Source organism: Miniopterus schreibersii (genome assembly GCF_964146895.1).
Source record: "Miniopterus schreibersii genome assembly, chromosome: 13".
NCBI lineage: Eukaryota > Metazoa > Chordata > Mammalia > Chiroptera > Miniopteridae > Miniopterus > Miniopterus schreibersii.
In genome coordinates this window covers 39,434,947-39,462,348 of record NC_138113.1, presented here as the reverse complement: position 1 = coordinate 39,462,348, position 27,402 = coordinate 39,434,947, and the positions used below count along the sequence as shown (strand labels likewise).

The 27,402-nt window shown below is 46.0% G+C and overlaps 1 protein-coding gene across 1 annotated transcript in view; it reads left to right on the top strand.

Annotated features, from left to right (window-relative positions):
- Positions 1-7,027, top strand: part of ADD2 (adducin 2) — an 85,037-nt gene extending 78,010 nt beyond the window's left edge. Inside the window, exon 16 of the mRNA XM_081157017.1 lies at positions 5,349-7,027. Coding sequence (XP_081013143.1) covers positions 5,349-5,656 — 308 coding nt within the window. The 3' untranslated portion in view covers positions 5,657-7,027. The remainder of the gene's footprint in view (positions 1-5,348) is intronic.
- Positions 7,028-27,402: the final 20,375 nt, after the last annotated feature.

The window sequence follows — 27,402 nt, the reverse complement described above, 5'->3', positions numbered from 1 at the left end:
GCCCAGGGATCACCTAGGGGTCTTGTTAAAATGAAGATTCTAGTACAGCAAGTCTGGGGTGGGACCTGAGACTCTGCATTTCCAAGGAGCTCTCAGGTGAGGCTGATGAGGTCATTCTCAACCTTGACTGCACTTGGGAATCATGGGGTGGGGAGGGAGCTTTAACATTGTTGATGCCTGCCTGGGTCCCACCCCCAGTGGTTCTGAGCTAAATGGTTTGGGGGTGGGGGCGGGAAGGAGTGAAGCCTGGAGTTTTAAGATCTCCCAGGTGAACCTAAACGCATAGCCCAAGCTGAGAACCACTTCACTACCTACTAGTTTAGAGAACTGAGTTCTAGGCCCAACTCAACTGCTAACTAATAATAATTCAGCTGCTAATTTTAGAAAATCGGATAATCTCTGTGCCTCAGTCTCCTTGTCTGTCAAATGGGGCTACTATTTTCCCTTTTTAAGGTTCTTATATGCATAAAGGAAGTTGTAGATGAAAAATACTTTGAAAGAGTAAAAGTATGATTTATATGTAAGATGTTATTATGATTATGATTAAAAATATATGTGATAGGTAATAATAGTATTACAGTCCATACCACCTAGATCCTCAAAGTGTCTTTAATGAGCTCCCAGAACTACTCCTGAGCTGGAATGCTCTTCCCTGGACCCCTAGAGCCCCCACCACAGAGGGCTGGACCACTGTGCAGGGAGCAGCAGCTTAGTGGCCTGTTGGAATCTTCTCCCTCCTGGGTAGAATGGCCACATTTGTGGAAGTTGCTAGAAGCCCCCAACCCCTTAGTGCCCTCTATAGGCAAATTACTGCCTTGTGTGCAGGCCCAGTGTTGCCAGAGGAAACCCATCTGCTTGAGGCCAGAGCCCCAAGTGGATGATGTCCCCCAACTGTTTGTGTTCGTTGTGTCTCATCGTGGTGTTGTCAACCTGTCTCCACAATGTCTTCCTTTCTCTTCCCATTTGTGCCTTCATCAAAGGAGTTTCCTCCGATTCTGAATACTTGTCTCTGTAGTAAGTATAGAGAGGCTGCTTACTAACTCACTCCACACTTGCAATGGGGGAGGGAGGACTTTTTCAAAAGAAATTTATTTCTCCCCATTTTTTTTTGCAACTCACAACCCTGCCTTCGGGAGGTTTCCTGGCTACAAGATTCATGACCAATTTCATATGTCTTATGCATAAACAAGACTTCCCTGAAGGATATACACACATAGGGCACTCATGCAAAAACACACACTGATACTCACAGAGCATGCCACCCAGAAGAAACAAGCCCCCACAGTGAATGCGCAGCATGGCCAGCTCCTGGGCATGCCCTGTGGCAGAGTACTTATGGCCTCAGGAGTACATCTACATCCCTGTTCTGAATGCATGGGCACCTCTAAGAAGCCATGACCTCTTATAGGGCTGTGGGCCAGAGCCTGAATGACCTAGGGACCACTACCTTATAGGTGTGCATAGAGCACCTGGCTTGACTGCCAGCTCCAACATCCCTCGGGGCATGCATACCTGCTGCACAAAGGAAATCTAGACTGGAGAAGAAGCTCTTGTCAGGACTGAGAGGAGGGCTGGCAATTTCATTTTAGCTTCTGGGAGCCCCTTGGAATTACCTCTGCTGCTTGGTGGAACAGAAGGCAGGAGGGCTGTGTGATGGGTGGGGTAACTGCTTACTCACCACCTGACATCGTCCCTACTGCAGCAGGATTCCTCCTTCTCTCCTATATACTATGTGCTCCTGTGGAGAGCACAGTGAAATTGAGTTGTTAGGAAAGTGAAGGTCTTCCCTGAAGACTCTTCTTGTAATGCTGACAGAGCTGGGGAGTGTGGGCCTCCTTGGAACAGACCCCACAAGATGAGGCATAAGCTGTAGCAGGTGACCAGTGTGAAATGGTACTGGTAGCCCTGGCCAGCTGCCCAATGGCTTGCCCAACTCCTCAGAGAAGACAGGGCTGACCCTCTGAGCAACATGTGCAGTTTCATATTTACCTCACCCATCAGATCAGGGATGGCTTTTGTTCCATGTGTCACCATGCTCTCAGGTCCTCTTGTGCTGAGTCACCTCAATGTCACTCCTCATCTGCTTCCCTGCATCCTACCCCACCAGCCTCTCTGAACGAGAGTCTTTTAGGTCCTCTTCCTTCAAATCTGGCCATCTCTGTCATTGCCTTCTCTTTGACTAGCTCCTGACTGTCCCTGCTCCTGCTGACTCCATCCCCCAGTGATCCCTCAGGACCACCGGCTATGCCTACAAAGAAATAGCCCTGCATTTAACATCAGAAGATCAGCTCTGCCACTTACTAATTTAGCTATCCCAAATAAGTCACTAAGAAACACCGCAGAAAGGAGAAACAACATGAATCCTTGCCCTTTCTAACTCACAGCATTATGATCAGGATTAAATGAGCTAACGAATATAAGAGGGCCGAATAACGTGCTTAGATAAATGGGTTCTCATTGTGCACTGTGTTCTTGGAATTGTGAGAGAGGATATACCACTTGCTGTTTTAAGCCGCTCAATTTTAGGGTGGTTTGTTATGCAGTAATAGATAATTTTTCAATCTTGGTGCATAATAAGAACTGATTTTATGGAAATTAGTTTTTCTGTGGGTTGACTGGGATCAGCAGGATGGTTCTTCTGCTCTACCGATGTCAGCTGGGGCTGCAGTCATCTGGGAACTTCAGTCAACTGGAACTTCCAAGATGGAGCATTCCCGTGTCAGGTGCCATGGCAGGGGCAGCTGGAAGGCTGGGCTCAGCTGGAACACTAGGGTGGTATCTCTGTCTCTCTCTGTCTCTGTCTCTCTCTGTCTCTGTCTTTCTCTGTCTCTGTTTCTCTCCATGTGGTTGTAGAGCCTCTCCATGTGTGTTTCCATCGGGGTAGACAGACTTTATATATGATGGCTCAGGGCTCCCCAACTTATAAAAGCAGAAGCTGATAGGCTTTTTCAAGGCTTCGACCCGAGGTGGCTCAGTGGTAGTGTCTCTGCATCCTATTGGTTACTGCGAGCCACAGGGCCAGCCCAGAGTCAGTGTGGAAGGGTACCACTCCCACGTGTGGGCTCTTAAAAAAAGAGAAATGACACATGCAAGTGTAGAATGAATATATTGGCAGTAGGTTTGGAGGAGGGCAAGATCATTGTGAAATGTCAAGGGAGGCTTGAGCCAGACCTTGGGGCAATATATAGTAGGACTGGCAGACAGGAGTAGAATGGGTTATCCAGGGGTAGTGGCTGGGAAGCTAGGGGGATGAACATTCTGGAAGGGACATTGAGAGATGGTGAGACATCAAGTCTAAGAGATGAAATGTCCAAACAAGCTCAGGACCGCCCTATAGAAGCATCTCCCTTCCTCCTCCACCCTCTGCAAGCCTTTCAGCCCTTTGTCTCTCCATTCACAGGGGTCTGGATGTGGACCCTGGCTGCCAAGTTTAGCCTTGCTTCAAATTACCCACTCTCTGAATTCCTCCTTCTTCTCCCCTGTTTCCTGGCCACCATCCTTGGACAGAGCCCTAATTTATTTCAGTTTTGAGGGGGAGATAGGCATAAACAAGGAAGTGTGGTTGTTTTACAGTATCTCTGTTGGAAGTTTATATAGTGGGAGCAGGGAAGAGGGAGTGATCAATTCTACTCGGAAGTAGGGAGGAGTCAGGAAAGACTTGAAGGAAGAGGTAACACTCAAGCTGATTCATTAAATGGGGTGAAGGTTGGGGACACAAGAGAGAGAAGGGCCTTGCAGACAGAGGGAGATAGGTTAGGTCACAGGAAGGGGTCAAGGGGCCAGAGACTGACAAATCCAAATAGCAGGTGAAGTGAGGAGAATGGACAGGGAGAAGGTTGTGTCTGCTGGTTTGCTGTATTCAAGAGTGCTGCCAGGTAACAGCTGTAGGAATACATGCCAGGAGGAGAGTAGGGGCTATAGGAGTCAAGACCTTTGGGGAACTTGGTAGATGACAGAACATGGGCTGGACAGTAGGAATGGGAGCTGATGGCCAAGGTCTTTGGAGCTAAGAGAGAGGCAGTCCTCAGAAGTCACCTGGGAGAGGATTTGGACTTACCTAGCCAATTTCAGAAGTTATGAAAGACCTCATTATAAGACCTTGTCAGATAGTTAAACCAGTCCATTCTAACTCTCCCCAAACTCACCCCTCCCTGCCCCATCTTCCATGTAACCATACATTTCCTTGGTCGTTACCCCTGTCAAGACCCCTAGCCTCTTCCTAAAGCCCATCATGACCCACTCTCTCTGTGACATCAGCCTTACCCGTCCCCATTGCATTCCCATACAGGAGAGCATATCAGGGCTCCTTCTGTGGCGCACTGTTTCTCACACTAACACCCTCACACTCTTCAGTTAACTGTAGTGAAAAGGATACTGAACTGGATGTCAGGATACTGACCTGGATGTCAGGATACCGATGTCTCCTCCTCTTTTACTGCTTACTCAGTTTTCATATCTGTAAAATGGGGAGGAGGTGAGCTAGATGACCTTTATATCCCTTTCTACTTTTCAAAGTCTATGGTTTTGTAATTGGGCCTCCTCCCTCCCTATCCAGGCATTTCAAAGCTCCCGTGGAAGCAGGGTGGAGTGAGGGTGGGAGGGAAAAAGGGCCACAGGAGGGCTTTGTTTCTGGGATCCAAGCAGTTCTGGCCTTGAAGATGGAGCCATTCTTAGCAGGTTCTCTCCAGGCAGGTTAAAGAGCTGGGGTGTGGAGTGGGGCAGTGGCTGCTAGGATGGGCCAACCAAGTATCTTCCCCTTTTGGTTAATCCTTATATCTTAGAAACACAGGGTCCATGTCCTTCTAGAATTCCATCTTCCTTCTGCCTTCCCCTCTCTGCCTATGGAGAAGGTAACTCTCCATTCTTCTAAATGTTCCTCACTTGTATAGGAAATGAAATGGATATGAAAACATATAATGTCCATACATTTACTGGGGAAACTGAACCAGTTACCATTCTTAGACACCTCCACTGAGTTGTACATGACACTGTCCTCCTGGCTCCTACAGCCTGTCCTCATCTGTGTCTGTTCCCTCGTTCTGTGCCCAGAAAGGCTCCCAGCTGGGCCCTAGCTGGACCCCTGCCATGTTTGGATACCATTACCTGTTTGCATTTGTAGACAAGAACCCAGAGTTACTGACCTGCCGAGGGCTTGTTCCCAGGGGAGGCGGTGTGGAAGGGGGGCAGGTTTGGATGAGAGCCCTGCCTGCCCCCGCCCTACATCAGCCCGCTTTCCCTCTGCTCTGGACTGACTTTGTAGAATTGCCTAGAAGTGGTTCTGGTAATCCCAGGTGGAAGCTCTCACCCAAATGACATCTTATGGGTCGTGTCTTTTGCTCTTTTTCCAGAAGGTGCTAAGAAGACAGAAACAAGCAAAGCCACCACAGAGCCCGACACAACGCAGCCAGAAGGGGTGGTGGTCAATGGGAGGGAGGATGAACAGACCGCAGAGGAGATTCTCAGCAAAGGCTTAAGCCAGATGACCACCCATGCCGACACGGATGTTGACACCTCTAAGGACAAAACCGAGTCGGTCACCAGCGGCCCCATGTCCCCAGAGGGCTCACCTTCCAAATCTCCCTCAAAGAAGAAAAAGAAATTCCGAACCCCATCCTTCCTGAAAAAGAGCAAAAAGAAGGAGAAAGTGGAGTCCTGACTCACAGCACCTGGGGCTCCCTCTGCACCCTCTCTCCCACCTTCCCTTCTCCCAGCTCCATCCCTGGAAGCACAGGGCCAAGGAGGGATAGAGTAGGATCCTGGACCACACTCTCATGGGGAACATAGAGATCGCCCGACTAACCCCCCATTTACAGTTGCCCCAGAGAAATCAGGTGACTTTCCCAAGGTCACACAGCTAGTTAGTGGCAGAGCCTGCACTAGAATTCAGGTCTCCTGGCTCCTAGTCCAGCGCTCTTTCCACTACACAACACTGCCTAGTTGTGAGCTGCCTTTGTGAGGGTGCTGCCCACTAAGCTGAGCCCCGGGCAAGAGGGCCAGAGTGGGCCACAAGCTCTCACAGGCTCAGACTAAATCAGGTCGAGGCTTCCCCTGAACAAAGTCCTTTTCCTCGTGGGATCCCGATCTCCTACTGATGGAGTTCTCAAAATGTTTAGAAATCTCTCTTCTCTTTTTCATAGGGCCCCTGCCTTGCTGCTCACAGTATCCAGACAAATTGACCTGTTCCTTCCACCAGAAGTTAATCTTTGTTCCCAAGGGCTGATGGCTTAGCTTGTGCTTCCCCAACCACTAACCCTGAGCTTTCTTCATGGAACCTCCTAAATTACAGATGGAAGAGTTGTAAGAGTTGGCAGACACAGGGCAAGCGAAGTTAGCCATCGAATGGGAGATAATTTAATCAACGTAAGAAGCCAGGAGCTTGACCCATTCAAATTGTGTACCTCAGGAGCTTCAAAAGTAAAACCAAATTTAGGTTAGAAAACAGTTGTCTCATGCTCAGGGCAGACATTTGGGGGAATTTAGCTCTGTTGGCTTTGGGTTATATGATGACCAAAACAGCACAGGAAATGCTATGCCTTTCTAGCTTTGCATGACACATGGAGCTCTACCCATCTCACTCCTGTCCAGCAGAGTTATCCCCTGACCTTCTCTCAAACCCAGAAGCACTGGTTCATAGACTAGAACTGGCATCTTACCTTTAGCACCTTGACCTTGGCTGCTTTGGTTCCAACTCAGTCATCTAGTTCCAGCAGAGAGAATAAGATGAACCTTTCAGGATTAATCAGAGATTAGATGTCCCCAGCCCTGTCACTGTGTCCATCCTGGGGCCTGGAAATGGCCACAGCTATTATTTTACATGCCAATGCTATCTTCAAATTCTTCCATTGGGTATTGATTAGTGAGCATTGTTGGCTCCTAAAAATAGACAATCCATTCTCTTTAAAGCACAGTGTCTTCAAAGGATATTTTCCCTTTTTGTCTTGATTATTGTAAAGGTATTTTTGAAAGTTTCTTAATCATAGTTTTCCATTTTTGAGCACTTACTATATATAAAGACATTGTGTAGGCTTTATACACATTACATTCTTTAACCCTCGTGATAATCCTGTAATGGGGGTAAGATTAGTCCCATTTTATGAGTAAGGAAACTGAGCCCCCAAAAGGATGATTGACTTGTTCCAGGTGACTTGGCTAGAAGAATCCAGAGGCTGGATTTAAATCCAAGTCAGCCTGAGTCCAGAGCCTTTGCTCTTAACAACCATGGTGATCAGAAATATTTAACCCCCAAGGGTGGTGGTTTTAGTCCAGGACCCGTTTTTGTGACTGGTCTCTCCACTGCATAATGTCAGTACTTGAGATGAAGGTAGGAAATTACCTGTTTTCTCCCTCATCCATGCACATTAAGTTCCTGGTTAACATGGACTGTGGCCAGGCCAGTGTGGACCTCTCACAAAGGAGATGCAAGGGCCTTCTGGTTGGGGCAGGAAATACCATCCATAATTGCGCTATTTCTTGAGAAGGAAGGAGACTGACACATGAATAAGGAAAACCCAATGCTGTGTCTCCCCAGTGCTGATTCCCAACTGCCACCCCAGCCCTCCCCCCACCTCACCCCATGCACCCCTCCCCCATTCTACATTCCAATTAGGTCTTGTGATGGACAACCCAATGATCAGGGCCACTGATGCCTCAGAAAAGCCTGTGATATGGGAAATGCCTTTAAAAGCCAATCCTTTGATGCCTTCCTTAAAAAAGTAGATTCCACATTCATTCATTCATCCCATCACGATATTCATTAAGCACCCACCAAATGCCAGTCATTATGCTGACATTAAAAGAAAACAATCATTGTGACTAGAATAATCAGTGGCAAGCAATGTTAAGAAAAGGGTGGAGTGGACACAACCATTGATGCAGCTTTTTGTGTTTGAGTAGTTGTCGCTCAGAAATACGTTGACTCCGCATCCAACAAATTCTCTTTATTCCCTTTACAACAGTGAGGCCTCATTCAGATAAATGTGCCGGAGCTTGCTGAAACTTGAGCATTGTCCTTGGACTTTATGCCATGGGTCCACCTCATATTTACCCATTTGTTCATTCCTTGTACATTCAAAAAACACATATGAGCATGGATCATGGGCCAGGCCTGAGGGCAGGACTTAGTCCCTGCCTGTAGGAAGCTCATAAGTAAAGGAGGCATGTAGACAAGTTACAAACAGGCAAGGGTAAGAGGTGGCATTAGGAAGGAATCATTTACTATCTTCTGGGCCAGAGAAACCTTCCTGAAAGGCATGATGGTTGAGTTAGGTTTTCAAAACAAAGACAAATTTTCCAAGAGGACAAAAGGGTTGGCAGGACATTCTGGGATGAGGAAAGAGCATGTGCAAAGGCACGGAAGCATGAAGCTCCATGATTCGTGCACTGAGCAATTCAGTACAGCCAGAGCATGAGGTGTAAGGGTGGGGGTGGGCAGGGATGGGATGGGTAGTTTCACAGGTCGGCAGGTCTGGATCATAAAGAAACTTGTAGAAAGTATGGAGGAACTAGACTCTATCATGTTAGGGGTTTGGAGCCACTGAGGACTTATAATCAGGATAGAGTCATGATCAGCCCTGGATTTTAGGAAACCATGGGCAGGTGAGTGGAGAATGGACTAAAGAGGAGTGGACAGGAGACACAGATCTCCTCATGATGAGGCCTTTCTGAAACGTCAGTGCTAAGCCGTGTTTAGTGACCTGCCTTATACTACATTTTCCCTTAGAACAAAAAGTGAGCTTCGAGCACAGAATTCATTTCCATCAAATGACTTGGATAAGGCATCTTAAAAGAGATTTTCTACAAAAAGAGAGAAATATTCAAAGAGCTAATGCTTAGCATGGTTTCTGTGTCTATTTTGTCCTGCGTGGAGTTGCTCTTTCCTTGTACGTATTGGGTGTGGTGCTCTTAGCTCCAAGCTTGAGGCTGCGCACTGGATGCTGGTGAGCAGTTGTACAGCCCAGACAGAACCACAGGCTTTTAGGTTGACAGGAGGGGATGTTGTCTTTGGCTCTGAAAACTTGGACCAGGATCTGTCTGGAGAAAATGTATGTATGGAGAGCTCAGACTGGGTAGGCAATGGTTCATTTTGAGCTTGGATATGGCACAAAAAAGGAATGAGAGAATGGAATCAAACTGTGTTATGGCCAGCTGAGCTGGGAAATGGAGAGGTTTCTGAGGCTGTTTCCACAGGAAGATGGGCAGTAGTGGGGAGTCAGAAAGAGGGGTGATTGCAGAGAGAGAAGCGTAGTCCCAGCAACTCTCCATGCACGGTGGCTGTCACCCAGCAGTGGTGTGGGAGAACCATTCACACTGTGTGACCTTTCCTCAAACTCTGCAAACAGTGCTGCCAAGTACAACCTCCAGCTCAGATCTGGGCTCCATAGGAGCCTCTTGGCCTGCAGGTGACCCAAGGAGCTGTCCCACATCAGCCAGGTTATACACAGATAAGAGTAACCTTCCTCGACACTCCTGTAACATTCGGGGTCTTGCCTCTGCAGACAGACGTTCTTTTTGAAGGACTGGTGTGTTTGGGTGAACCCCGCTGGAAAGCATTGTCCTCATACCACTGACTTCTATATATACTAAGCCTTGAATCCTGCTCCCCATGTCTAATAATGGGTCACTCGTTCCTGAATGTGGCAATATAGTCGCTCAGACATCATTCGTCAGTGTCATAGTGTCAGAGGGCAACTGCTTCTGTCAGCTCGGGGAGAACTGCTATAAAGCCACTTCTCTGATTGCACGGGTTTGAAAGAACCATTTGCCCAAGAGCACAATTCACTTCTGAAGTCTGAATTTCAGGCAGGTAGACATAGGGAAAAATGGACACATAGCCCACACATCTGCTATCTTTTGCACAAGTGTGAAGTTTATGTTCCAGTTCCAGGCTGAGAATATTCAGTTTCTGACTATTGAACAAGTGAGAAAACATAGCACTTGCTCGTTTCTTTCATGTGGGCCAGCAGAAGCCCTTGAGCTGCTGGCACAGCTGCAGTTGACTTTGAGCATAGAGGAAACAGGTTTTACATCTCTCACCACTTGAGCCCAAACTGCCTAAGACCATAAAATTCAAAGAGTCTGAGAAGAAATGAGAGAGGAGATAAAGCCGTGTCCTGTACCCCCACAGAAAGGACAGGACACCTCACAACTCAAACCCGGCGGGACATCTTACTGCTGGTGTCCCACATCTATTTCAAAGGGGATACTGTACTGTGAGAAGTCAGAGGCCTTGAACGGACACTAATGAAATGGGCCCAATACAAAAAGCATACACAGCAGAGGATGCCCTGTCTAAGCATCCTACGTCCACATGGATGGCACATATTTTTCTCCAAAAATAAGAACACACATTTAGAGCCATGTCGCCAAGGCACACCCAAGCACCTTGAGCCTCTCACAGTGAGAAGCCACCCTCACCCAGGAATGAACATGAGGATTCAGGTGGGGATTCCTTCTTCAGTGGAGAAAGCTCCTTTCATCCATTTTTATCTAGACAGGCTTCTCTTTTTAGGAACAATTAGAAAGAACCCCCAGTTGGAAGTGTTCTTAAAAATACAGTTTGCATTGATTCATACTTACATGGTGTTAGGTTTTGTCAGTGATGTTTGGTGCCATTTTCCTTGGAGATAACCCCAAAAGTTGAGTCATGGCTTTGAGAATTTTGGGCCTGAAGGCGAAGGAGAAATGCTCACTATTGCTGACACAGGGAGGGACTCGGGTAGAGCCAGAGCCAGAGCCTCGGTGTGAGGAAGTCCTGGTGTAGTTGCTCCTCGGCTCCTTGTCTCACCTCATTTCCCCAGCAGCAGGATGAGGCCAGCTGTTGTGTGCACGTCCCCTGTCTCTGAGTTGTGTAAAGAAAGTGTTGTGAGGGTTTAGGTGGTGGTGGTGGCAGTGGGGAGTAACAATAGAAGAACCCTAAACTCTCTCCCCTCCAGCGAATCACCTTGTATAACTTTTAGAAACTCAAAGGCCAGGATCTTCCTTTTCAAAGGGAATCAGAAGGAGGACGGCAGTTGGACCAAGCACAGAGGGGCCACGTTTAACTACATCAAAGCCCTTCCAAAGTGGAAATATATTTTGGGGACCCCACCCCCACATTTCAACTCCACCTCATGCCTCTTGGGCCTGCTTTGTGAGTGACTGTTTGACCTCAGTGGTGGGCTCCACCTTTCAATTCCCCGGATCTGTGAGTCCTGTGCTCATGGTCATTGTCCCCCTGGCGAGGGAACAGCGAGAGCCTGGGCTGGCCTGGCTGGGGCACGGGGCCTGGATAGAGTGCGGTGTTCGCTACAGCTGTGGATGGTTTCGGTGAAATGTCTGTGTCTGACAATCGTCTCCCTTGTACATACATCGTCTGTGTTTAGCTTGTCCTCGTGTTGTGAAGTTTCCGATAGGGGTTCCATGTAAATACCCTTCCTGCTACTGAAATGCCAGCCCCGGGTCACGCAGCAGCCCCACGGACGGTTTTGCCTTTCTCTGCGCTAACACTTTTTGAGCCACTGATGTGCAGATTGATGATTAGTTTCTTGGGCTTTTATTTTGCAATTTTATATATATAACACACATATATAATATATATATATTTATGGGTTGGTTTTGTATCGTTTTCTGTTTGAATCTCTGAGCACCAAAGCTGCCCTTGGATTTTCAAGAGAACGCCCCAAGGCCACTTCCGGACCCCCCACCTCTGCTTTGGTGTTTGTGGTGCCGGGTGGCACCTCTGCCGTGGACTTCTGTATGTACATGCTGTTATCTCACCTGCAGATATTACCCGAGTAAACCTACCTTGCTTGGCTGCCCGGTGTGTGACCCATGTCTGTCGGCCACGAGTCCTGCCAGCTCCCAGGGGAGCGGAAGCCAGAGGGGGTCCATTCATGGAAACATCTGAAACCGTCCCTCACACATGGAAAGCTGAACCTACGAATCACTGAGTTCTGATTGGGGAGGGAGGCAACAAAATGCTCTAGTCCTTGAGGAGGTCAGGCCATGGGGCTTTACAAACAGCCTGTGGAGGAGGCTGGATTTAGATGGGGGGGATGGGGGGGCTGCAAAATCATGCATGCAGACGGTCCTGGAAGGGCAGCCTCAGGGCCAGACTGGGGGCGGGGGCTGGAACGGCAAGGGGCGTCAGGCCAGAACCAGAGGCCTGGGAGAGCCCTCGAAGGGCTCTTTCTCTCCCCCAGAATGGAGATGTTGGGGCAGAGAGAGAAGAGGAAAGAGCCCATTTGCCCCCTCTTGGCCCTTCTTTTCACAAATAAGGAGCCCAGGACGTATTGCGGATCCACGGATATAGGTCAGGTGTTAGTGTCCTATACACAGCACCTCGGTCAGTCCCCCTAAAACCTCAAGGGTGGTCCTATCATTATTACCCACTTTACAGGTGAGGAAACAGGCTCTGACATAAGGAGTTTTTCGCAGGCCACAGGTTAATGTGGTGAAGCCCAAATTCAACCCCAAATCTCCTAGGTAACCAAGCCCTTACTCTTTCCACCACTTCCTACTCACCGCCCGGAGTCCTGAGCAGAGGTCCACAAACGAAGTCTCGATCATCACTCCCAGCCCACTGCTTCCAGGTGACCTGTCCCCCCAGTGCTCCTCCTACATTCAGATACCCCGAAGCTCCCACGGGCTCCTGTGGACCTAGCCGCAAGGAGCCCAGGCCCTCCCCTGCCCCAAAGCCATCAGTCTCTCCTCTCCTGAAGTCAACGAGAAAACCGCCTGTAAACAACACAACTTCTCAGCTCTGCAGTTTCACAGTGTGCGCGTTGACCAGGCCAAGGACCACAGTCAGGGCGCCGACGCCCCTTTGTAAAGCTCGCTGCAGTGCAAGGTGGCGATGCAAACTTGCCAGTCAATCCTTTCTTCCTCATCCTCCTAAATTTCCACTGCAGAGACTAAAGAGATACAAACATGGGAGCAGGGTGCCCTCTGCCTGCCAGGAACACTGGGGAATTTCTTCAGCGTATAGCGTGTAGCGTAGTGGAGCTAGCTGCTAGCAAGGGGGGCGGGGGAGACACCGGGGGAATGTACTGGGCGCCAAGCCTGGCCTCAGGAGCAGTGAGCACAGTGCCAGGGTTCCCACTGCAGGAACCCTGTTGGCAAGGTTGAGGTGATAAGGCAGGGAGCGGGATGCCTCAGCATCAGGATCCTGACGAGGGTCAGAAAAGGGGGTACCATGACCCCAGCTCCCTCCGGCTACCCTAATAAATATGAAAAAGGAAACTTGCAGCCAAGTTATTGTGGATTCTGCTGCTGCCACACAGATAACTAGGACTCTAATCTGACACGATGTAACCATTAGAAATAGAAATCTTCCCTTTCCTCTTCCTTTGGGCCTTTTTGGACAGGAAGCCACACATCTCCAATGGTAAACATCTTTAATCTGATAGAGATCTCACTCTGCAAAGAGCAGGCATGGAGAAAATAATGCGGTAATGACTTAGTAGTTCAAAAGGAGGAGATCACTCTGAGAAATTGGAAGACACGCTCCTCAATGAAGCCAAGTTATTACAAGAAGCAGGAGGAAGGTTAAGAACATATCTAGCCCGGCCCGCGTGTCTCAATGGTTGAGCTTCGACCTATGAACCAGGAGGTGATGGTTGGATTCCTGGTCAGGGCACATGCCCAGGTTTCAGGCTTGATCCCCAGTAGGGGGCATGCAGGAGGCAGCTGATCAATGACTCTCTCTCATCATTGATGTTTCTATGTCTCTCTCCCTCTCCCTTCCTCTCTCTGAAATCAATTTAAAAAAATAAAAAATAATTGATTCCAAAAAAAATTAAAAGAACATATCAACATATCTATTATTAATTTATTCCAGTCATAAACAGGGAGCACTTGAAAGCAACACAACTCTTTTTCTGGTAATTAAAAACAATGCCATAATTTAAAATAGGCATAAGCAGTCAACAGCAGGTTGAGTATTGTTGATGAATGAGGAAAGGGTAAAGATTTGTTTAGACATGTGACAATCCCAAGTCCACCACTTGAAAAAAATTAACCAATCATGTATCCGGTTGATTGGGAAATCAGTATAAGTAAGTAACTTCAAGAATAAGAGAGACATGGGATTAAAAAATGGCAGTGAGCAATTAAATCAAATAAATTACAGCTGAGTCTAGTTTTTCATCGTTAACTGACTTAAAGCAATTGTTTAAAAGGTATTTATTGGAATATACACACACATTTGGAGCAGCACAGAGGCAAAATATACTAAATTTGGAGCAGCAGAGAGGCAAAAATATGCTAAATTTATCATTATTGATGAGAGGGATATAATAGATTATTTCATTTTTTAATTGTTAGAGGAATACTGGTTCAATTACATATAAAGTTGTAAACTTAGAAATGATCTATAAAATTTTTTTAAAAGCTTCATTAAAAGGCAATATAGTTTATAAAGCATTGAAGAGAAAAATAACAATAAAAAATTAATAGAAATCCAGCTAAGACAAAGTAACAGAGACTATGCTTACCATCCTGCTTAAAATAACCAAAAAAAACTGATAAAATATATGAAACAATGATTTCTAAGGCACATGAAAATGATCATCCACCAGGAGACAAGAACATTTCCTTGTCTTACCACCTACCTGTATATGCTACTCTGGCTGCCAGGCCTCCTGCTGCCAGTACCAAAGATTTCCACCAGGAGGCAACATTCCACTTCTCTGCTTCCACTTTACAGAAACAGTCCGGAGCAGCACTTTTTCTATTTTTTGGCCCCCAGCAGTGCTCTCTTTTTGTCACCAGCAAAGGGACCAAGGATGAGCAGTGAGCCTCATTACTCATCCAAGACCTATGAGCCTATCTGATTTCTGAGCAGCCTTTCACACGTATGTAATATCCAGCACTCTCTACCTGACTTCCAGAGTCCCCATGGCCCCAGCTCATCGGAATCTGTTCCCCCAGCGTGACGGTGAGCAGGACTCCAGAGCTCTGGAGCCATATTGCTTGGACTGACTCCTGGCCCTGGGCTCATGAGTTCTGTGCCCTTGTGAAAGTCACTTAACATATCTAAACTATAACTTCCTCAGCTGTAAAATGAGGAAATAATAAGCAGAAAAAATTAGAATTGGGGGGACTAATTTTTAATTATTTAAGATTATTTTAATTTTGAATTATATATTGGGGGTACATCATAAAATTTTCACTGCTTCAGACTTTTATTCTTAAAATGAATGCCTGCACATATACACACCCACGCACAGCCACACCCACACACATAACATACACACAACCACATCCGTCCCCAGACACACACACACACATCAACAAACACATAACCACATGCATCCCCAGACACACACAGTCACACTCATGCACCCCCACACCCACACACATAACATACACACAACGACACATATCTACAGACACACACACGTACACGTACACACAGTCATACACATGCACTCCCAGCATCATTCTAAAAAAACTTAAAATGTATTATCTCCTTTTTCAGTGTTTTATATGCTCAAAAGATCCTGTCTTCAGAGCAAGCAGCAGGAGTCCCTCTTTAGAGGAGGGTCTTTGCCTTGTACAATATGCAACGAAGGTCGCCCTGACCAACGTAACTGCCTAAACCTTTGGGGGTGCAGGACCACAGTACACTTGGAAGCTCGCATACTATATATCTAAATACTGAAAAGTTTTAAATCAAGCTAAATGTTTTAAGTATGTTCTATCCTCCTGCCTTTACAAATATGCATTCATAATGAGTTGGAAGGCCAGGTTCAAATTTAGAATTCTCAGACTCATTGGAGTTCCCTAGAGGAGAATGGCAGAGAAGGGACAGCTGACCCCCAATCTCTAACCACCAGCCTGAGGCCTGTTACCCTTCTCGTCCCAATGCTGGGTCCATCCCTGTCATAAGTGGTCTTGTGTGCACCCACGTGAACACCCTGAACTCATGTCCAGGCCTTGTCCATAACCCTGATGCAAACAGCTGCCCTTTAGCCACTGAGTCCTTGGGAACATGAACTCTGCAAAGAGCCTGTGCAGACACTAGAAGCAGGCTATGGGCTGTTTGGGCAGGGCATCCTGGTGTCCCGGATAGCCAGGGCATGGGGCAGCATCAGGTGGGCATGTCCCCTTGGCCTGCTGACTCCACTCCCATGGAGGGTGTGGCCAGAGAAAGGGTCAGAGCAGGCCCCTGTGGTGCAGGGCCCAGGGCAGGGGCCCCTCTTGTCGGGGCCTGTGGACTGTATTGCTGCACGAAGCCCTAAGGAGGAGCTGGAAAGCAGGGGCTCCCCTCTGTGAAGTTCCTGAGGCAGGAGTACAATAATTAAGAAACCAAAGCTCACAACAGGCTTGGGTGGGACGTGTTTTGTTATAACCAGGGAAGACAAACACTTAACAAGATCTGGTCCTGGCTGGCTGCCTGGCTGATTTGCCAGGTTAATGGGGACTGAAAGAATCCAAAGCCTCCTTTTGCCTTCTCTGGGATCTAAACACGGGATGAGTCTCTTTCAGTGCTACTGAGTGGAGTGGGGCATGGAACCCACTCGCTGTGTTAAAATCTTAATGGTGAGCCGTTTCCAGCCTCTCCCCCTTACTCTTGGCGACTGAAACATGATAAGCACTGGCCTGTTGGTTAGTTCACCATCCGTCTGGCTCTCCCCGTTGTAGGGCCAGAAAACTGACTTTATCAGATCACTCAGGCGTGATCCGGCTGAAGAGGACAGCTTATTTCCCAGATTGCAGTTTTAGGTGGCTACTTCCTGGTGACACGAAGGGAGGCACCTTCATCTTATCCTTTAGCCATCTCCCAAGCACTGAGGCTGCTCCTGGGAAAACACTCTAGGCCTCTAATCCCAGCCTCTGCATCACAAGTCTTGTCAGTGTCACTCCTGACAGGGGCATTTGCTGGCCTGGGCTCTAGTTCTGGGCCTGTAGCCTTACTGTATTTTCTGTAAATACCACCTTTGAACCACAACTAAGCCTAGGGTACAGACATGATCACGTCTCCTATTTTCTTCCCATTGTTTTTTTTGGCCTACTTATGACCATGTTGGCAGAAATGTCAGCATTCTGTTCTTGAGGCCTCTGCCAGCTGTCTCCAGAATTGTCCCAGCACCTGGGGGAGGACTAGGTCTGAACCTGATATTCAAACACTAGGAAGGCAGACATGAATTCACTTCTGCTGTTGTGACTTTACTGAGGCTCAGTGTGGCTGTGAAACAGATGCCACACGGTCCGATGGACACCTGACCACAGCTGCAGTGGGGCTCTGACACCGGCCTGATCCCCACAGAGATCAAGGTATCCCCAAGGCAGCCCAGCCCATGTAATGTAGGGGCTCAGATATGTATCAAACTAACTCAGAGTGGTAAAATATCAGAGCTGAAAGAACTCCCTGAGATCACAGAGTTTATTGCCCCTCCATTCTACAGATGAGGAAACTGAGGCACAGAGGAGAAGCAGCTTGCCCAAGATCACATTGCTACTCAGTGATGGAGATCCAGAAGGTGCCAAGAGTAAAGACTCTCTCCAGAGAAATGCACATAAACACAAAAACTTGCATATATGCTCCCAGGTAAAGAACACACCTGTATGTTGTGTACAGTGCCCTAAATGCTGGTCTGTGTTGAACATGTCAAGTGATTAGCCGGCAGTTAAGTGGCCAAGAGGTAGCTCTGGAGCCAGACTGCTTGAGTCCAAGTCCCAGCTCTTTCATTTACTAGCTGTGTGGTTATTTAACATCCACACCTGTCAATTGGAGATAATAATGGTGCCCGCCTCATGGGCTGTTGTGAATATTAAATGAGTTGGTTTGTTGAAAGCTCCAAGGACACTGAAGGACATGTAGTAAGTGCTCTATAAGTGTCCACTGTTGTCATTTCATCACCAAGTGAGCCCATAAATGAAGAACAACAGCAACAAGAAGGTTTTTTTAAAAAAAGGATTTTAAAATCCCATGAAGAATGTTTGATTTCATCTGTTCAAGTTTGCAATTCAAAACCCTAACAGCAACCACAAAGCGACTTACTTTTGAAGTAATCTTGCTTCACGTCCTAAGTTCTCATTAACTACATAGAATATTCACCAGGCAGTAGTTGCTTTTGCAGAAAGTTAGACAACAATGTTAAAAATAGCACGTGCATCTGGGTCCCAGGTGACTTGGGTGAGACCTGTTACCCAGGTGGGGCGAAGCAGCCTGCCCCTCTCGGACTCGCTGCACTGCCCATGGCCTCCAGGGGGCGCCCCACCACATGTGACTCCAGTCCCTCCATTCACATCCTTGTTTGAGATCCTTCAAGAGTACCCATTGCCCAAGGATCACACCACTTGTTTCACACGATTTACGAGGATACCTTTTGGATCTGGCCCTAATAGAGTCTCCAGCCTTACGTGCTGGACTCCAGAACACCATCCTGTGTCCATGCCCGCCTCGCCTACCCTTCATGTTGTCTTTCAATACTCAGAGCAAATGTGGGCTTCTGCCATTTGCCACCCAAAGCAGGGATCTCCCCATCCTCCATTCCCTGTAACTGCAGCACCCAGCATGGTGTCCAGCGAACCTGTGTGAAAGGAAGAAGAACTGAGCACCCTAGGTGCTTAGAGGGGCTGCCTTCTCCATTGCAGGGGGTGTAATTAGCACTGGAGAGTTTCCTCCTGGCTGGGCATTCACAGCAGAGAACTAGTGCCCTGGTGCTGTGGAATCTTGATGTCACTAATTTAAACTGTACCACCGTTAGTTATAAAATCAACCATCTTCGCAATAACAAAAGCTGAAAAGACATTTTGCATCCCACCCTCAATTTTTTTCCACAGTCAGATAATTTTTCCCCACACATTTCTACCCCTGGGAAGGGGTAGAAAGCAACACACAGCATAATAATATTTTTCAGTTATCTTCCCACTTTCACCATTGCTTTTCCAGAACTGATTAGGGCGAGAATGGGTTGGCTTTCCTTGACTTGAAGGGTTCAGAAGCCGTGTGGAGGGTTTTGAAAGGAACAAAACATTTTAATCTAGGACATTCTATGCTGTTCCTCCCACATAAGCCACTGGAAGTCTGACTAAAACTTGCACAAGCACCAGCAGCAGGGACGCTGGACCCAGAGATACAACAGTCTGCGTCTGGGATGGAAGACAGGATGGCAGCCCGGGACAGAATACTGGGCCTGAAACTCCCCTTCAGTGTAATGTGGAACTTTTCCAAACACTTCTACTTACTGTCTCATTCGATTTTCTTATCAGCTGATCAGCCCCGGCTTTTGAATGCCAGCATCTCATCTTACTAGCAAAGTCAATCATTTTCTCCAGGCCTTGGTCTTCTCATCTGTACAATGGGCTCCATCATAATACTGGCCTCTTGAGGTATAATTCGGGCTTCTGGGATAAGGCATCTCTTGCACAATACTTGGTACCAGCAAGTGCTTCATAAGAGCTACTGTTTATTTATATTATTATTATTATTATTATTTCTCCCATGAAACCAAGATTCTGATTAAGGAATTTGCCTAGAAACCACTACCTTGACAGGGCTGAGGCCATCTCCTGGTTCTAATCAGCCCAGTGCTCTTTCCTAGTGAGCCAAAATGTATTGCCATGATGACAACCACATGGGTGCTTCTCCATCCAAAGGGAGGAAGGCATAATTAATGCTTTCAAGAGATTCCAGATGCTTAGATGAAAGAAAGCTCAGACATGTCATTACCCAACATTTTTGTCTTATCACTGTCTTTGAAGTTTGTTATGATGGAAGAACATGATGGTTTCCCTGCGTCTGGTCCATGGGGACAACCTTCTGGGCCCTGGCTCACCATGGCTCTTGCCAGCCCCTAGGCCTACCCTCCATGCCCTCCTCTAGCTAGCAGATGAGGCTCGGACATGAAAGCCCATGGTCCACATCAGTTCTGAGCAGTTAGTGGGGAGCTAACTGGAAGCCTTGCCACTCCCCCATATTGCCTTCTTTGTACAAAAGGCTTTGCCCTCCTATGTCCCTCTCACTGCTTTGCTCTTTAATAGTGCAAAGCCCCCTGGAAGGGGTGATGGCAGTTAACACAAAGGAGTGAGCTATTGCTTTTAGAAGGACTGGTGCAATTTATGACACCAGGGGGAGAAAGGGAGTGAGGAGGGGTAAGTGGAGGCCTCAAGACAAGTTTCTCCTCCCTCACAATTATGGGGAAAGCTGAATCATTAAAGACGTGAATCAGATTTATCTCGTGGCTTTAAAAATAAACACCAAAGGGCCAGCATGACCTGTCAGCCTGTTCTTGCCCATGGGCCTGTGGTCTCAATTAAAAAAGAGAAGACAGCACGTTCCAGCCCCAAAGATTATGTCATTCTAGAAGGGTGAGCCCATCATTCTTGCTCTTCCATGGCAAGAGAGGGACCCATGACCCTGGGCTCCTGATTCTGAGCCCCTTGGGCCTGGTTGGGTCCCCTCACTGGAGGGGAACAGGCCATTGGATACAGGCCAGAGAGGTACAGGCCCCAAATGACAGGACGAAGGTGAGAATTATGGGAAAGTTGTATTGCCACCTGCTTTTTCCAGCCTACCATCATAGCTGGGGCCCTGAGATATGAGGGGTGCTGAGGTATGGAAAACATACATAGGCCCTTAAATGCAGATGAGTGTTTCTATTCTCAAATACCCGTCTTCATGTCTGAGCTCTGAGTAGAGGGTGAAAACTCGTGAAGTGGGATAGAGGGATTGAAGGGGGGACGCATCTTCCACACTGCCCTTCAATGAGTTTGAAAGCCTGTCTCTCATTTATCACTTATTCCATTTATTTAGCTCTCAAAGGAATACTTGGTTGTTCAGAGCCTCTTTTAAAATGTAAAGTCACCTTTAAATTGTAATATTAAAGTATCCTATCAGTAAGCTGGAAGAGCTATCTTCACTGGGTGGGGGCTGGGTGGAGCCGGGCCATCCAGCCCAGACAGAGGGGCAACCACGTGGCTTAGTGGTAAACCTGCCATTCCAGGGATAGAAACTCTGTTTTCCATGCTGTATTGGATTGACTTGTGTCCTCTCCACCCCCAAAAGGTATGTTCAAGTCTTAAACCCTACTACCTCAGAATATGACCTTGTTTGGAAACAAGGGCATTGCAGAGGTAGGTAGTTAAAATCAAATCTTTCTGGAGCTGGGTGGGCCTTTAACCCAACATGATCTCTGGCCTTATAAAAAGATGTGACGATACAAGGGGAGAATGTTATGTGAATACACGAAGACCCCCAGATACAGAAGGAGGACAGCCATATGCAGGTGGAGGCAGAGATTGGAGTTAGGCTGTCACAAGCCAAGGAACTCCTGGGGTCACCAGATGCTGGAAGAGGTAAGGAAGGATCCTCCCCTAGAGCTTTTGGAGGGAGCATGCCATGCCCACACCTTGATTTTGTACATGTAGCCACCAGGACCATGAGAGAATAAATTTCAGTTATTTATTGCCACCCAGTTTGTGGTACTTTGTTAGAGCGGCCACAGGAAATTAATATGCATGCCTACTTCAGCATCTAACTCACCAAGTGACCTGAACAAATGTTGGGTCCATCAGGGGTCCTGAAAAATGAGGTGGTTGGATTAAATAAACTAGGATCCTTCCAGCTCTAACAACAGTTTAAGGATTATTCTGAGATTAAGAAGGCAGTACATTCACTCAACTAAGTGAATGTGCCAGGCTTGGGTGGTGAGCAGGACACTGCTCTCAGGGAAGGTAGGACCTTATCTCTCCAAGAGAAGATGAGTATGTTAGAAAGGACTGGACCTGAGCTAAACCGGGGAGGAGCTTGGGCCCCTCAAAGTTCCCTGGAGCAGGTCCTGAGAAGCTGGGAGGCCATCAACAGACTGAGCTAGACTTCCATTCAGGAAATGCAAGTGGGGAAAACTAAAAGGAAATCAGCTACATGATAAATTAAGATTGATGTTCAGGAAGATGTTTAACTTGTATTTAAGTGTTTTCTGCAAACACTTAATAATTATAGTTATAATTTTCTTGCCTGTAATCCCTTTCTTCATTATCCCATATATTTTATATAGGGTATAGTTCTTTGACAGCATACCTAAAGAAACATACACCTATAGAAAATAAGAGGTGGGTTTTTTGGGGGGCATGTAGGGAGGTGGTATTGTTGTTTTTCCTAAGAATTACCATTGGGCCAGGACAGCCAGGAAAAGGTCACACAACACAGAGAGGCAGCCACAAGACTTGTAAGCAAACGTTGTAGGAGAAATTAATCAGTTTTAAATTTAATTTTTGTTTTAATAGTACACCTAGTTTCAAACATCAAATAGACTAAAACATAACAAAGTATGATTCCCTGTTCCGCTTCCCCTATTCCATCCACCTGCCCTTCCCAAAGGCTACTTCTGCCAACTGTTGTTTTCCTGGGTTTACTCATCTCCACGTTTCTAAATAACAAGTATATGATGTTATATTTTACTTTATCAATTTTAGATGCTGTCTACTGGCTTCCTAGGATGGTAGATGAGAATCTAGATCCCTTACACCACCATCCCAGCCCTGTTTCCTGTCCACTGCACCTCCCCATGCAGTTAGATTACAGCTCTTAGCTCGATAGTCCCTGTTTACATAGAATGTCTACACAAATACTATTCACGGCTGAGCATGGTAGTGCACTGAGATTATGTTTCCTTTCTTAATTTTTGCTTAATCTGTAGTTAGTAATTGCCTTGCTTTTTTATTCACTTATTTTGGTTTGTACTTCATTGCTAATTCACCCCACAGCTTCCAAGAGTCTCTCAGAACATTTTTTTAAGAGGCCACCAACATCAAGCAATCTAATTGTTCTCTTTTTTTTTCCCTGTTGGAACCATTCCTCATGAAGACCTGCTTTCTCATATCTGGGCTTCTTGTTCTCCAGACCCACTGCATAGCTGTCTTCCTGGGCTTGACTGCAAAGGGTGCCTCTCGGATTGAAAAGGGGTACTTGGTTGGCTTTTCTGAGGGCCGTGGCCATAGCACCTTCTCTCTGCAGCACCCTGTCTCTGAACAAACCCCATGCTTCCCCGACCTCCCCGTGCTGGCCTCCTCTCGCCTGCCAGGTGGGCTGGTGCTTGAGTTGTCGCTGAGTCTCTCTCTAAATGGAGTTTACATTGTTGTTTCTCGGTCTCCTTGTTGCTTTTGGATAAATGCCAGGAGGAAAGAGGGGGAAAGTTAACTCGGAGCAACCGTCTTCAAACCAGACCTTTTTTAGGCCTGTTGCACAACTTTATATTTACTGAACTCTGGTTAGGTCTTCCATTTATATCTCATGTATTTTTGCTCTTTCTCATTTTTCTTTCCCTTTTCCTCCTTGTTGCTGCTGTGTTTTCCTCAAGAAGTGTGCAGAAGAGGTAAACTTCTATTAGGCTGGGTCCACCGAGAAGTAGATTTCAAGATAGGATTAAATGTAGCTGCAGAAGGAAAACTAGGGAAGAAGCTGAGGAGGCCTGGAGAGCTATGGGCCCATGATGCCGTTGAACCTCGAGCAGAAAGAGGGGGAGAAGCTTGGGTAGAAGTGCTCCAGGCTGCCATTTGGTCAAAGCGTAGGCTGGGCAGACACTGGAGAATTCCCTCTCCCAGGAACAGATCTGCCTTAGTAACTCTGCTACCTTCCGTTGTTGGCAGACAGATGTGTCGATGGGTTTTAGGCACAAAAGTGGGGCCAGTATCATTTATACTCCCCATAATCAGAGCTGTACCGGATGCATTCTTGTGGCAGACACACTTTCTTAGCTTTGCATTTATGAAAACACTTTATTCCAGCCTTACATTTGGTTGATAGTTTGGCAATAGAATTCTAGATTCAAAATAATGTTCCCTTAGAACTTAGAAGGAATTAGATCCATTTTCTTCTAGAATCCAGTTGTTGATGAGATGTCTGATGTCAGCCTGACTTGGATTTTTAAAGATTGTCAGTTTCTCTACCCTCCCTCCCTCTCCCCACACCCCCATTCCCCTTCCCTTCTCCCTCTGTTTTAGGATATACCCTATCCTAAGTGGTAGAATTTGTTAAAGATGTGTGCGGTTGTCAGCACTATGTGAACTTCTTAAATCTGAAAACTATGTTTCTTTTGAGTCCTAGGAAAGTTTTTGTATTATTCGATCCACTTTTCTCTTTTTTTCCCTCTGGAACTTCTATTACATAACCCACTTTCTGGATTGATCCTTGAAGGCTTTCAATCTTTTTTTCCCCCAAGTGTCCATATCTTTGACTTGTGTTCTGGGAAATTTCTTTGGCTCTATCTTCCAGCTATTCTATTAAATTTTTTTTAATTAATTTTCTGATCATTCCTTTATAGAAGCATCCCGCTCTGGTTTTTAACCATATCCACACAATATCTCAAAAACTCTGAGGATATTTATTAGAGAGTTGTTTGCTTTTATGTTTTCTTCACTGAGTTACCTGTTTCTTCTGAAGTGATTTGTTCTGTTTGTATGTCTTTGTCATTTCATGCTCAGATGTTTGTCTTCTATCTGATGATTGTCAACTCCCACCTAATGATGGAGGGATGGTGTTGATATTTCTCTGGAGCTGTTATGGGTTTCCTTGCTTATGTAGAGGCGTGTCTGTTTTTCTTCCCAGGTGTCTCCAGGGGATGGATATGCTGCCTGGCCTCTCTGCAGTGCTGGCAGGACTCAGCGGCAGGACGCTGGACTTGCATGTGGAAAGCTAGGCTTTAAGCTGGGGCTCTCCTAATGCATAAGTGGAGGGCTTTACTCTCTGGCTCTGGGACCCACCCTGGGAGTCCTATTTGACTCCTGGAAATAAGTTCAATATCTTTAGAGAAGAGGCCTATAGTTTTGGGCCTGAAGGAAAATGCTGGGCTTCCTACAATCTATTTCTTGACAATAGAGCTACAAAGGGAAAGGGAGAAGGGACGGCTTTGAATTGACCCTTTCATTTTGGGACTCTCCTTACTCCTGCCCTCCCTCAGACCTGCCAGCTGTGGCCTCCCCCTGGAGCCTCTCTGGGCTTTCTCGTGGCCATTGGCTTTCTCCTGTGCTGCTGTTTCCTCCTGTATATTCTGGGATACTTGGTTTCACCCTGTCTACATTCTCTTTTCATCTACAAGAAAGTCTCACTTCCAATGGTCCTTTTCCCACTTTCTTTTACAATATGAGTTTATCATTCTACTGCGTCTCAGGTAGGAAGGAAAAAAAATTGTGTGCTCGGCCTGTCAATTTGAACTTTAAAATCCCCATGCTCCTGTGCCTGTTGTTCTACAGCAAGGAAAGAATTAGAACGCTTCCTAGTTCCCATTATGAACGCCCACGCTTTCCAAAGGGCACTGCGTCCCCTCGCATTTCCTCAGGTGAGGGCAGTTTTCTCTCCCCTCTTGCATCACGGAGCCTGGTGGGGCAGTAGGTGGCCTCCTTGATCCCCATTGCTGGGGTAGACTGGCCTTTCCTCTCCGTTAATAGCATGTCATCAGACTATATCTCCCATTACCCCTCTTGCGACGGTCATCTACCACCAGCTAGTCATTTCCCTTTATTGCTTGAAGATTTTAGTCCTGGCTCACCGTCACCCTCTCTAAAACTACTCCTTTCATAACTCGTGGTGTTTTAATAGCCACACAGATGGTATTTCCAATATCCAACATCTCAGTTCCTTGTTTTTTGTCTCTTTCAATGATCATGCTCTACAATGTAAGTGCCTTGGTTACTCACTTGATCTTGTTACCACCAGTAATGTCAGTTTTAAGCATCTACTCTGACCACCATCTAAATATCCAGTTTTCTTCTTCTAGCACTCAAACTCCAATAATTCTTATCAGATCTTCCAGTCCATTGATCCTACTACCTTTTCACTGTTCCTCACGTTCTTGTTTTGCATCTTACCATGATCCAATCCTATAATCTCTTAAAACTCCCTTACCCTCTATCTCTTCACACTGTTCACCTGGAAAAATCCCAAACCTACTTAAATCCAATTCTCTGCCTGCTTTACCTAAACTCACACAAAAGATTTAGGCTGGATATAAACAGAAAACCATGCTGACTTAGGTTACACTTATAATTTTGATTCTTTTACATTCTTTGACATGTGTTCGATAGTTCAGATTGTGATATATCTTGATAAATGTTCCCTTTCACTCAAAAAGAATGTGTATTTTGCTTTTGCTAAATGGAGCTTCCTATGAAGGTCAATTAGGTCAAGTTGGGTGTTTGTGTTGATCAGGTCTAAACTGTCACTGACTTTCTGTTTATTTTTCCATCACTTACTAAGAGTGGAGTGTTGAAGTCTCCAACTATAATTGTGGATTTGTCCGTTTCTCCTTTCAGTGCTATAGTTTTCTTGCCATTTACTTTGAAATTCTGTTGTTAGGTGCATACACATTGAGGATTGTTATGTCTTCATGGTGAATTGACCCTTTATCATTATGTAATATCCCTCTTTCTTGTTCCTACTAATATTCTTTGCTTTCCTTTGATTAGTATTTGCCTGGTATATTTTTTTCCATCCTTTTATTTTCATCCCATCTATATGTTCACATTAAAAGTGGATTTCCTGTAAACAGCATATGTTTGAGTCTTTTTAAACACAATCTGACAATATCTGCTTTTTTATAGAGGTGTTTAGACTATTTGTATCTAATCTAATTATTGGTATGGTTGGGTTTAACTCAACCATCTTGCCAGTTGTTTCCTGTTTGTCCCATCTGTTCTTTGTTCCTTTCCCCACCTCTTTTCCTGTCTGTTCTGGGATTGAGTATTTTTAATGATTTAACTTTATCTCCACTATTGGCTTATTTGTTATATAACTCTTTTAAAAAATATTTAATGGTTGTTCTAGAGTTTATAATGTATGTTTTTAATTTATTGCAGTCTACCTCTAAGTAATATTATACCACTGCATGAATGGTGTAGAGCCTTACAACAGTGTGCTTCCAATTCCTTCCTCTAATCCTTGTGCTATTTTTGTCTTACATTTTGCTCTTACATATTTTGTAAACCCCACAATGCAGAGGTCAGCAAACTACAACTCTCAGGTCAGCCAAACATTTTTGTAAACAGCGTTTTATTGGAACACAGCCATGCCCACTTATTTACATACTGTCAGTGGCTACTTTCATGCTGCAATGGCAGAGCTGAGTAGTTACAACAGAGACCAGATAGCCCGCAAACCTGAAATATTTACCATCTGGCCCTTTAACAAAACATCGGCTGACTCTTGCTCCAGAAGATGATCTTTTAGAGCAATTAAGAAGAATAACTTTACCTTCCTTTTTAGCATTCCTGGAGCTCTTTATTCTTTCTAACTGAAGAACTTCTAACATTTCTACAGATTTGTTGGCAATGAATTCTCTCAGCTGTTGTTTTTCTGAAAAAGTTCTTATTTTGACTTTGTTTTTGAAAGACATTTTCACTGGTAGAATTCTGGATCAACAGCTTATTTCTTTCATTATTTTTTTAAATATTTATTTATTTATTATATACTTATTTCCCAAG